At 45.2% G+C, this 12,739-nt stretch overlaps 1 protein-coding gene across 1 annotated transcript; it reads right to left on the bottom strand.

The window, feature by feature from the left end:
- Positions 1 to 7,345: 7,345 nt before the first annotated feature.
- Positions 7,346 to 11,445, bottom strand: GPR3 (G protein-coupled receptor 3). The gene is made up of 2 exons (XM_039334142.1): positions 11,163 to 11,445; positions 7,346 to 9,870 (listed from the first exon to the last, which is right to left on the bottom strand). The coding sequence occupies exon 2, from the start codon at positions 9,853 to 9,855 to the stop codon at positions 8,866 to 8,868; it is 990 nt and encodes a 329-aa protein (XP_039190076.1). The 5' UTR covers positions 9,856 to 9,870; positions 11,163 to 11,445; the 3' UTR covers positions 7,346 to 8,865.
- Between the last annotated feature and the right edge of the window lie 1,294 nt (positions 11,446 to 12,739).

Raw genomic sequence — 12,739 nt, 5'->3', positions numbered from 1 at the left:
ACTGCCCATCCCCACTTCAGGCAAGTCTGTTTTCAGCTTACTTGTCAAGCACTAAAGTAACCATGAGCTAAAATGAAAACCATTGTGTATTATGCATTTGCGTGCTACCCTTCATGATCAAACTGGTTTACAAAGCCTCAGTATAGGTAGTTCTTGACCTACAACCACAACTGAGCCCAAGATTTTGGTTGCTAAGAGACAGTTCAATGAATTTTGCCCCATTTTAGAACCTTTCTTGCCAACAGTTGTTAAGTGAATCACTGCAGTTAACATGGTTAAGTGAATCTGGCTTTTTTCATTGACTTCCTGTCAGAATGAGATCACATGACCCCAAGACACTACAACTGTCATAAATATGAGTCAATTGCCAAGTGTCTGGATTCTGATCACGAGATCGTGGGGATGCTACAACGGCCATGTGAAAACTGGTCATAAGTCACTTTTTTCAATGCCATTGTAACTTCGGTCACTAAATGAACTGTTGTGAGTCAAGGATTACCTGTATAAAATTAGATGGCCATAGCCAAAGTATCCCAGGAGATAGTTATTTGTGAAAGAGGCTCGAGTGCAATATTCCCTTTAATACAGAGCTCCCCAACCTTTTGGGCACCAGGGACCGGAGAAAGGTTTTTCCACGGACCAGAGAGTGCATGGTTTTGTGTGCTGCCTGCATCTCGCGGATGGGGCTTTGTGCGGCCCAGTACTGGTCCACAGAACCAAGGGTTGGGGACTCCTACTTTAATAGGCTGCCATATGTTCACAGGCTTGGCAGGGAGGTGGCCAAGATGTTTCCTTTAAAAAAAAAAAAACAGAATGACTGCCACCTTCTCAATGTGGGGCAGGGGTGTCAAACTCAATTTCATTGAGGGCCGCATCAGCACTGTGGTTGCCCTCCGGGGGGGGGGCTGGGGGGTGTGGCCTACTGGTGGGCTTGGATGGAGTGGGTGTGGCCTACTGGGTGGGCATGGCCAGCTCTACATCATTCGCGTCAAGAGTGCCTGTGGGGGCCTGGGCAGGAGTGGGACAGATCAGAGGGTCTCTGGCAGAAGGGGGTGGGACCAGGGCAAGCACCAAGGCATGGTCCATTTCTTCATTCCTCACAAAGGGTGACACCTCCCAAGCATGCACCCAGGGGGCAGGGCCAACATGGCAGGGGCTGGTTCCTCGCTGTTTCTAGACAGCCTTGCGCTAAGACTGAATGCGTTTCAGCATAGATGGGCACCACAAAATTGTACATTGGCTCCCGGCCGGCCAGGGCCAAGGCAACGGGGGCAGTTCCCTCACTGTTTCCAGGATGGCTTTGTGGGCCACATGAAACCACTTCGCGGGCCGCATCCGGCCCCCGGGCCTTGTGTTTGACATGTCTGAAGTAGGGCAAGAAGAATGGGAAAGGCCATCAGCACTTGGACAGCTCCCCCAGCAGGCCGTTCCAGCCTTTCCTACCTTCTCTTTCTAGCATCTCAAAAAAGAACCGCAGATCTTAGAAGAGACCACCTCCTTCAGCAGATGGAGGCTAGTCTTGGGCAACAGCCATGGTCAAAGTAAGACTTCACAAATCAACATAAGAAGAGCCTCTCCTTTCATCCCTTTCCAGGCTGAAGAAGCAACGGTAGGGATTTGGTCCAAAGGAATAGAGTGCAGCTGAGAGAACGCGTGACAGTAAAAGAAGAAGAAACTCTTGTCCCTTTGGCAAGAAGCTTCTCCCACCCCACAAATTGTGGCCAAATGTTGTATTAAACCGGATGCATCTGGTATAAACTTCCGTTATATTTCATGTCTGTTAGGCTAAGTCATGTGGCTTGTTTGGTTTTAGTACAACCGTCTGTCCACTGTGACTTGCAAAGTGTAGTTTATAGGTTAGAATGCTGGGCAAATAATTGAATAATTGTTCAGTAAATCATATTTAGTGGCACATATTAATTGGAACATCTTTCCTTGGTGCTTTCAAGCAATACTGGACAGCATCACCACCACCACCACCACTTATCTAGCTGTCCCAATAGGGCACATGTGGGGAAGGAGACCCCAGTTGGAAAAGCTGCTCGGTGAATATTGAAAACTTTAAAATACCAGATTTGCAGAACTTAGTGTGGCAGATGTGAAGCAGACTATGATTGATCTTTCTTCTATGAGTTTACTTGAATCAAAACTGTGGGGGATGAACAGGGAGAACTAAATGAGCTCACTGGATGTGTGCCATTCTTAACTAAGTTTTGATGAAGGCTGGTGTGTGTTGTGAAGGAACCTAAGCCAGAAGACAACAGCTGCTGAAAACTTGAGGGCTGCGACTGGTCTCCCTTTCCTTTGCTGGGCTGAAAGAGGCCACTCTGTGATAATGCCCTAATGAGATCATGTTTTAAGTGTTTTAGTTTGGAACAGGAAGCTGCAGAGATTCAAACTGCTAACATTAACACCTGAATTTCCCCAATTAAAGGTGATCCCAAAACATGTTCCCAAAGAAGCTCATTTTGCTGATAAATTGCGGGGATTGCAGTCTTGGGAGACATTGGGGCCTTTCACCATTAGTTTTCCATCTCTGACCTAAGACCTGTTGAGGTTAGGGAGGGGCAGTTTCAGTCTTAAAAGTTTATCTTGGGTTAAATCCAAATCCAAGGGAGGATCCAAAAGCCTTCACAGTGGAGAATTCTGTTTTAAATACTTTAATTGATCTTTTAAAAATATTTACAGGTAGTCCTCCACTTACGACCACCACGGAGTCCAAAATTTCTGTTGCTAAGTGAGACAGTTAATTGAATTTTGCCCCCATTGCGACCTTTCTTGCCACAGCTGTCAAGTGAATCACTGCAGTGGTTAAGTTAGGAACTTGGTTGTTAAGTGAATCTGGCTTCCCCATTGGTCCTGCTTGTAAGATGGTCACAAAAGGTGATCACATGACCCTGGAACACTGCAACTGTCATAAATATGAGTCAGTTGCCATGTGTCTGAATTTTAATTATGTGACCGTGGGGATGTTGCAACAGTTGTAAGTATGACAAATGGTCATAAATCACATTTTTCAGTGCCGTTGTAACAGTCACTAAATGAACTATTGTTTAAGTCGAGGACTCCCTCTATTTGTGATGAGCATGGGATGGGGCATGGAATGGCAGTGCCAGCATCTTACTGTTCCAGTAAGAGCGGAGCCTTGTGGCTGTTCTTTTGTGCCACAGATCTTTGCCTCTGGATGCTGTTTTCAGCCCCCACCGATCGGTTTAATTTCTCCTTGCAAGGTGATATTAACAATACCAAGATTAAGCAGGGCTGCCTGTCCTCTCTGATGTCATGTTTTATCTTTCCCATTGCCTTAATTTCCCTTCTGGGATCAGAGACGAGAAAAAATATTGTCAGCTCCAATCAGTGTTAAAGGGATGCTTTTCCACCTTGTGGCGTGCTGTGTCATCCTGGTTGTTGGCCAAGCTGTATTATTCAGGCACCTTGAGAAAAAGGACAAAATATGCTGTAAAGGGAAGAGGTGTGTGGATGTGGCAAGGGAGGCACATGGACAAAATTTCCTTGTTTGCTCCCTTTTCCAAAAGCAAATTCTCCCTGCTGTTCCAATCCTCCATAATCCTTGCATCCTGCCACTTGAAGCTCCTGTTAGGAGTTTTAGGAGAAGCCTGGCTGAGCTTTGTCAAAATGGCTGACATTTTGACAGTGGATTTGGCAGCTGATTCAGTAGAAACGCAAACAACCTTTCAGCCAAACTGGGCTTTGTTGCTAGCCTGCCTTCCCTCCATAATCCCTAATCTGTTTGCAAATCCGTCTGCCAGAAAAACTTTTGCTATCTGGTAGTTTGGGTTCGGTAGAAGGCTCCAGTATGTAACAAAGGCCAACACCGACATGCCAGAAGAGAGCAAAGAGCTCATTGGATTAGGTTGAGTCAGAAATGCAAAGCTGATGCAGCAGTAGAGTCATCCGACAAGCCCAAAACTTACTTTCTCTGTTTCCAATCCAAACATGCATTTCCTCTGTGTCTGTATGTACCGTATGTGTACAACAAACTGGGGACTTGAACTTTTGGGTTAGCCCTGGTGGCGCAGTGGTTAGAATGCAGTATTGCAGGCTAATTCTGTTGACTGCCAGGGGTTTGATCCTCAAGGTTGACTCAGTCTTCCCTCCCTCTAAGGTCGGTAAAATGAAGACCCAGATTGTTGGGGGCAATATGGTGACTCTGTAAACTGCCTAGAGAGGGATGTGTGAAGAGGCATATAAGCAGTGTGAAGAGGCATATAAGTCTAAGTGCTATTGCTATTGCTAGCTGAAGTTTCTTCTGGCCATTGTTGAAGATTAATTAGGAGGCTATGCATATAGTCCTGCTTTAGCTGGAGCTGCCACTTGCTATGGCGTGTAGCATTTGACCACTTTAGTGCTCATTCAGGCGGAGGCATTACTTCCCTTTCCCTTTTGGGGAGTAGCCTAGATTTTTAAAATAAAATGTTCTACACAAGCTCTCTAAAGTTCTAAAGCAAGTTCCCTCTCATGCAGACGGGGACATGCTCGGGAAACAATGCAGCAGGATTTCTTCACCTGGCATTCTAGGTAGTCCTTGGCTTATGACCATTTGTTTAATGATCATTTGAAGTTATGATGGTTCTGAAAATAGTAACTTAACGAGCAATCCTCATGCTTACAGCTGGCGTAGCATCCCCACAGCCAGATGATCAAAATTCATGCGTTCGGTAACCAGCATGTTACCTACGATATTTGCAACACTGCCAGGTCATGGGGGCCGTCATTGACAACCTTCTCAGAGGCTTCCAACGAGCAACATCACTGGGGCATTCACTTCATCCCTGCATGATTTCCGTAATGACTATAGTAATACAGCATAAACTCATGTAATGACTGTATTGCTTAATGATGGAAATGCCAGTCCGAACGGTAGCCGTAAGTCAAGGATTTCCTTAATTCTTCTCTGTTGATCCGAAGGCTAGCGGGGGGGGGGGGGGGAAGGCTGAGCAAGTCAAGTGATTTCAACTCTGGCATCTTCAGACCTCTTAGCTTCCCAAGCGAGCCCAACATAGTGTATAGATAGTCCTCAACCTACGACCGCAATTGGGATGGGAATTCTGCCACCAAGCAATGTGTCATTAAATGAGTTTTGTTCACGATCGCTTTTGCAGCGATTGTTGAATGAATCACCAAGTTGTTAAGCATATCCAGCTTCCCTCGTTGACTTCGCTCTTTGGTAGCCAATTTGTGATCATCAGTGCTGTGGCTTAGGAGGCTGCCACCATCGTAAATATAGGCCCAGATTTTGGTCACATGACCCTGGGGATGCTGCAATTATTGTAAACAGATTTTTTTCAGTGCTGTTATAACTTCCCACAGACATTAAACAAATGTCGTAAGTCGAGGACTACCTGTACATGACTCTTTTTATCTTTGTCCTCTTCACTTTATCCTGGGTGCAAGGATGGTCCCAAGGTCACAACTGATCTTGACTGACAAAGACACAGTGTTCCCTATTCGTTGACATGCAGCAAAGGCTTTTTGTTTTTAATGTTAGTAACTATTCTGGGCTGATTTACAAAGCTGTGTTAAGGTGACCCCAGACTCTCTGCTATTTTTGCTGCAACATATTAAAAAGGCAGCATCTCAGCAATATTAGCAATTTGGTACTCTTGTGTTGGGTACCTCCTGATTGCTGCTCAGCAGCCTGCTGTCTTTAAAAATGGGAAGCTGGCAAAAGGCCCACCTCTAGCTTGTTCTGTTGATGAACGTGCTTCTCACCCTAAATCAGAAGGACACCTGTAGTATCTTTTCAGACCAATAGATTCTATTAAAGGCATAGCATTTGCGAGCTGTCATTGCGTCCCCAAAAGCTTATGCCTTTTAATAAATTGTATTACCTAGCTGGCAGTGCAACATCTGCAAGAAATCAACCTAACACTGATGATGTTCCCTAGTTGGGTCATGAAATGTCTGCAAGGAAACAACCAAAATCAGGGTGCTCCAAGGACCCCCACAATCCTCCTCCTCCTCCTTCCTCCAACCCTCCCTCTTATTTCTGCAAACCTCACTCCCTTCTAGAACTGATGATGGTACCTACTTGGGTAATGAAACATCTGCAAGAAAACAGGTAAGCTCAGAGATCACCAAGAACCCCTCATTTTAACTCTGAGCTACAAATATTTTCCTTTATTGGTAAATTGTGTCAGTCTGAAAAGATGCTACTAGCCTTCTGATTTCTGGATACCATGAAGCTCCTCCTACAGCCTCCAGTGCCTAGGAATTCTTAGCAAATAGAACGGTTGGTGCAGCCTAATGTGTATGCAACAGCCTAGAAAAAGAAGAGAGGCCGAGATGAAGACGTGTGCACCATCTTGGTCTGTTACAGAGGACAGCTGAATCGTGTTTATGGAGGTTCTCGGTCATCCAGGTTGCCTCAAAGGGTCATGGTTGTCCCAGAACTGAAGAAGCTTCTTGGATAAGAAGCAAAATGTCTTCAAGGAAAAACAAAGAAAGTCCAGTTGCCTTTGCAATACCCAAGAATAGGATGAGAGAGGAAAGCATGTAATTTCATGGAGGAGATATACTTGATCTGAAGGAATTTCAAAAGCAGCCAAAGAGTTAAGATTCCTTTCAGTGTCTTTTACTGGTCTTGTGGCAGCTAAGCTGCTCTCCTCTAACATGACGGGCAAGTTGGATTATAGCTCATATTATCCCCAGCAAACATGCATGTTAGCTGGTGATTATGGCAAGTGTAATCTAACTTGCCCATAAGATGCCCCGTCAAGGAAACAGTGACTTTCATGCAGTGGACAGAAAACTGACACATCTTCAAGTATCACAAAATTATCTTTATTTCTTTTTTCCCCTCTTATGATTGTAAACAACAAAAAAAAAATACAGTGCTCTCACAGAACATCTTAGTTTTCCTGCAAGACAGCAATTTTTTCCCCTGTTCAATCATGTCTGATTCTCAGAGACTGCCTGGACAAATCCCTGCAGTTTTCTTGGCAAGTTTTTTTTGTTTTGTTTTCAGAAGTGGCTTGCCATCGCTTCCTTCCTAGGGCTGAGAGAAAGTGACTGGCCCAAAGTCACCCAGCTGGCTTTGTGCCTAAGGCAGAACTCATGACCTCCCCATTTCTAGCCTGATGCCTTCACCACTACACCAAACTGGCTCAAAACAATAAAATAATCCTATTTCCAAAGTGCCTGTTACATTCATTTCCTTTCTAGGAGCTGTGCAAAATGTAAGAGAGAAAGAGAGAGAGAGAGAGAGAGGGAGGGAGGGAGGAAGGGAGGGAGGAAGGGAGGGAGGAAGGGAGAGAGAGAGAGAGGGAGGGAGGGAGGGAGGGAGAGAGAGAGAGAGAGAGAGAGAGAGAGAGAGAGAGAGAGAAGAATGCCCTCTGTCTGTTTAGGGTTAAAGCCCCCTCATAATCCTTTGGTCAAGCCAGCTGGATGATGGGTGCTGAAGTAAACAACATGTTGAGGGCACCTGGAACTAGACTAGATGAAACCCTTACTTTTCAGTGTCAATAAACACGACATGAACTTCTTCTCATCTAGGTGCTCTTTCCCCCACCCCACCCTAGTGCAATTGTTTCAATCATTTTAGCCTTGGTCCCAACAATACTGAGCTAGAACTACAAACGCTCATTTTTGACCCAGACAGCTAGGAAAATGAAAACCGTAGCCCAACTTAGAATCTAAAATTGGGACAAGCAACATGTAGGCTGCTATCTTGACATGGATTATTCAGAAATAGTGCCTTTGAAAGTCTTTAGTATTGCGTTATAGGTAATCCTTGACTTATGACCACAGTTTATGAGCCCAAAATTTCTGTTGCTAAGCAAGATAGTTAAGTGAGTTTTGCTCTTATTTTATGAACTTTCTTGCCAGAGTTATTAAGTGAATCACTGCAGTTAAGTTAGTAACATGACTGTGGCTTCCCCAATAACAGAGTTGGAAGGAACCTTGCAGGTCTTCTAGTCCAGCCTCCTACTCAAGCAGGAAAGCAGGAACTTTACTTGTCAGGTTATAAAAGGTGATCACATGACTCTGGGACACTGCAGCTGTCATAAATACATGCCAGATGCCGAGTGTCTGAATTTTGATCATGTGACCCTGAAGATGGTTGGAAGTGTGAAAAACAGTCATAGGTCATTTTTTTTCCAGTGCCATTAATGGTCACTAAACAAATGGTTGTAAGTCGAGGACTGCCTGTACTCTGGACATTCACATTGCTTCAGATCTCATATTATACATTGTTTTATTAATACTGTTCTTGTTCTCCCCTTGCCCTCCACCCCAATCTTCCTATGGTTGCATTTATTAGAATAAACACCAGGGGGCAGCCAAATACAGAACTGGGGGGGGGGGAATCTATTTTGTTTTTGAAACCTGGCACAGCAATGGGCTATTTTTTTTTTTTTTTATCCCCACTGATCGAAGGAGAAATACAAGTGGGTACAATGGTATTTGTTTAAATGTAGAAAAATAGCTTTCTAGAGATCTGAGGTAATTAAGGCTATAAAAACTCAAAAGAAAGGTTGAAGGTTTTGAGGCTTCTTCTTGCCGTTTTTTCCTTTTTAAGAAAATAATGCACTCTCAATATTTCAGACAAAATATTTGTATCAGATCTGACATGTAACCAATACACCCACGCATGCACATACACACAAAAGCAGAAATATATATTTTTCCCCTGTCTTTTAAAAAAGGCATGGTTAAAAAAATAAACGAGATTTGTCTTTTTCCCGAAGTCAAAATAAATAAAGATAGGACAGCCTTGTCACTTACATTGGCAAGGAGAAGGGAAGGACATTAGAAAGAGGTTTTGCACATTTGAGCTCTCTTGAGCGGCAAGAGATTGGGCAGAAGAGAGGGAGCAGAGAGAGGGAGCAAGAGAGGGAGGAATCAGACGTCACTGGGGGATCTGGACTGGAAAGGCATGGAGGAGGAGATACAGCTGCAGCATATTGCCCATAGGACCTTCTGAATTTCCTGGTTCCGGAAGGCATAAATCACCGGATTGATCATGGAATTGTAGGTTGCAGGGAGCACAGTCATGTAGGTGTAGAGGGCAGGGTAGGTGTAATCTCCCAGGAGACAGTAAACAGCAAAGGGCAACCAGCATGAGGCAAAGGTCCCCAGGATGAGAGTCAACGTGGAGATGCCTTTCCGGGTGGTGACATAGTGCGAGGTGGCCAAGAAGTGTCTCTGGAGGGCAATCTGCTGGGCATGCCGAGAGACAATCTTGCAGATTTGCACATACAACTGCAACATGACCGCAAAGACCATGAAGAAAGAAATGGACAGGATGATGAGGTGGTCCTTGTTCAACGGTTTGATGATGCTGCAGGTGGAGTTGTCCTTCAAGCAGTTCCAACCCATCACAGGCAACAGTCCAAAGCTGATGGAGATCCCCCACGTGAGGATGAGGATGACGTAGGTCCGGGTGACTGTCCTCTCCGAGTAGTAGGTCAATGCATTGTAGAGAGACAAGTAGCGGTCTATGGTGATGGCCAGGAGACTGCCCACACTGGCAGTGAATGAGGTCACCAGAAGGCCCATGGTGAGGAGGTTAACTATCTGTGATTGGACATAATAAATGAAGGCAAAGTGAAAGATCAGGCCCAAGCCAGCCAAGAGATCGGCAGTGGCTAAGCTCCCAATCAGCAGGAACATCGGAGTCCGGAAAGTTGGGGTGTAAAAGATGATGGCCACCACAATGGCATTCTCACAGGAGATGATAGTTCCAGAAACACACAGGACGACATCCCAAGGATTTAAGGGAAGAACAGGAGGCGTCTCTGAGAAATAGTAGGACTTGCTGGTGCTGCCATTAGCAGGCACAAACCAGCCTGGATGGATCTTGGTCGTGTTAGTGGGCACTTCCTCTTTCATGCTCTCTACTGTGATCTGAAACAGCAGATGAAAAATCAATTCAGTTTCAACTCAGATTTGCAGCGAAGCAGCAAGTATTTGTAAGTATTTGGGCGTGTTTGTATATGTATATTTCTTTGTGTGTGTTTGGAAGGGAGGGAATCCCTGAATTAATACATGTTTTCTAGGGTTGGAAACAAAATGGAGGCAAACCAGCTACCTTAAAGGTGCCTAAAACAACAACCAAAGGTGACTAATTTTGTAGGTATAGTTTATCTGAGTGTTGGGTCCTTGTCATCAATGCCTTCTAGATGGGATATCTCTGGCTTGTGCCTGTCATTGGTTGCCACCTTCCCTGTCTCTTTTTTCTGTTCTTCAAACAAGCCCATCGGGATAAAAGAGGACAAACCAATTTTGTCTCTTGTCAACGTAGGTTTCTTCAGATGACATCATATGTTCCTGGACAGGCCTTCCTGTCTGTATCCCTTTCTCTTTTATTTGCTCTGATACATAACCTAACTTAGCTTTTCCCCCAATCGTGGCATTTAAAAATGTTTATAGGGAAGAGATGGCTTTGTAAACTGTGCAACACAATAGATTGTGCAGCAAGCACCCAACTTCTGTCTGCCTTTCTGCTAACAAGCTGGTAAACATGAAAAGTCAAGGGAACAAGCTGAGCCATGTTTATATCCTCCTTTGTAAAAAAAAAAAAAAAGTCATTTTTATTCTGCCTATGTCTGTTAAATCATCATGCTAATGAATGCAATAAAGCATAGGAATTTATCTGTAATAAAGGGACATCTTTAACAAACTTTCAAAAGCCTGCTCTCCTACATGTATGGAACACTATTTCACAGCCAGAGTGGCGAACAACCCTCCTGGCTGGGAATTAGGAAGGTTGTAGTCTAGACACATCTGGAAGGCATCAAATTAGGAAGCCCATCCTTCAAGAGATCAATTCTAGCTTGTTTTCTGAGAAAATATCTGTGATCTGTGGGTGAACGTTTAGGATTTGTAGACGTTGATCAGTATCAGGCACAGAAACCTGAAAACCGCTGCACCATCCAGATCTCACTTCAGCGATGACTGGTAACGGTGCGACCTTAAGTAAAGCCTATTGACTTGCAGCCAACTTATCAAGTTTAGAATTGCACTGCGGAAAATGTCGTTTAAAACAAGTGTCTAGCCTGGCGTCCGGTTATCTTTGAACGCATGTTAACGGAACTAGACCTAGGATCCCTAAGCGCTGGATATCTTGCAAAGAGGTAGTAAGTAGGTTCTTCTGGGCTATCAGATAACAACGGCAAGAGAAAGGCGCCTGAACTCACCTTGGAAAAGGGTCCCACTGCACATTCAGCGAGGAAGAAGCCTCGGTTGGGGAGGGGGCGGATAGCAGCGGGATCGATCCGTGTGTCCGATTGGATGGCTGCAGGTAGAAGGAATCCGCCTCTCCCAATGCAGAGGGGGCCGGAGCTAGCAGATGGGCTGCGAGGATGGAGGAGCCCCGGTCCAGCTGCAGCGACGGATTTCAGGCTGGCCGGGAGTTGGTGGGGGGCACGCCCGGTGTTATACTGAACAAGCCCCCTTTTGAGGTTGACTCATACTTAAGGGCTCTGGCCGTGCGACTCCTCCCTCCGCTCGGCACTCGCTCGGGTGACGTCAATGGTGGCGGGAGCCAATCGGGTGGCGAAGGCGGACAATCGCGCGCTAAAGAGCCGGGCGGCATAGTAATCCGGCTGGGGCTGGAGAATTCCATTCATAAAACCGAGAAGGGAGGAGGGCAGCGCCGCCACTGAGTCGTTTGATGTGTAGGCGCATTGGGGGGGCTTCCTCCTCGCTCCTTTTGCGTCTCGCTCACGCGGTGGCCGTTCAAAGGGCTTTGCGGGGCGTAGGGAAGGTGACGGGAAATAGGGGGGGGGGGCCCGAATCCCCTAAGAATCCCTTAAGGCATTCAGGGCTCAGCGGCGGAGGCTGCACCATTGAGTAGTTCACTCATCATAATACTCCATAATGTGGCTCCTGGGTTTGGGCTCAGCATGATTGAGGTTTATAAACCATGGCTTGTCAAGATGTGTCATTCCAGTCCGTTGTGACTTATTCCGTGACGCAGAGTTTAAATCTCTTGGTTTAACCTCCGTATAAACCAGCCCTTAATGTTTAGGGAAAGTTCTACACCTGAGATGGTGAGCTGATTTTGTCATTATGACATGGTTGCTTCTTCTATAAGACAAACAACCCTAACCTAAGGGAGGATCATAGCTCATCTTTCCTTGCAGCAAGATCCCCACCAAATTCAGATTTTGTTGCTAAAAGTGCTAGCTAGACAAGTGAGGAGAGGAAGAAGTCCCTCTACCCAAAAATCTACAGCAGGGGTCTTCAAACTTGGCCTTTTTATGATTTGTGGACTTTAACTCCCAGAATTCCTCAACCAGCCAGAATTCCTCAGCCAGGCATGCCAACTGAGGAATTCTGGAAGTCCACAAGCCATAAAAGGGCCAGGTTTGAAGACCCCTGATCTACAGCATCAGAATAGACCATACATTATAGGATGAAAAATGCTATCCTGGTTTAAAATAGTTCCCATGTTCTCATGAATCAGTGTTCAGATAATATTTATATTTGATTTATATAGCTGCTCATCCCACGTGCCTAACTCTGGGCAGCTTATAAAATTATACCCTAAACAATACCCTCAAACCCCAAGAATACAGTACAAACATTAAAAACACTTGAGTGCAACTATAGTTGTTCATTTAACATAATTTGCTTGGTGGCTGTAGGTGACCAGGAACTGCATGTCAGGGAGCGCCGGCTTTGGAATAGAAGGGCAGTGAAATAGGGGAGGAAGAGGAGAAGAAGCAGACATCTGTCCTGTATCACCCACTCATAAAAGCAGACTACAGGT

The sequence above is a fragment of the Crotalus tigris genome, unplaced genomic scaffold (genome assembly GCF_016545835.1).
Source record: "Crotalus tigris isolate CLP2741 ecotype Arizona unplaced genomic scaffold, ASM1654583v1 scf7180000017628.32516253702:7417878, whole genome shotgun sequence".
NCBI lineage: Eukaryota > Metazoa > Chordata > Lepidosauria > Squamata > Viperidae > Crotalus > Crotalus tigris.
The sequence above is the reverse complement of the archived record's forward strand: the minus strand, read 5'-3'. Positions and strand labels throughout refer to the sequence as shown.

Coding starts and splice junctions, on each gene's coding strand:
- GPR3 (XM_039334142.1), bottom strand. CDS start 9,855: ATGAAAGAGGAAGTGCCCACTAACACGACCAAGATCCATCCAGGCTGG.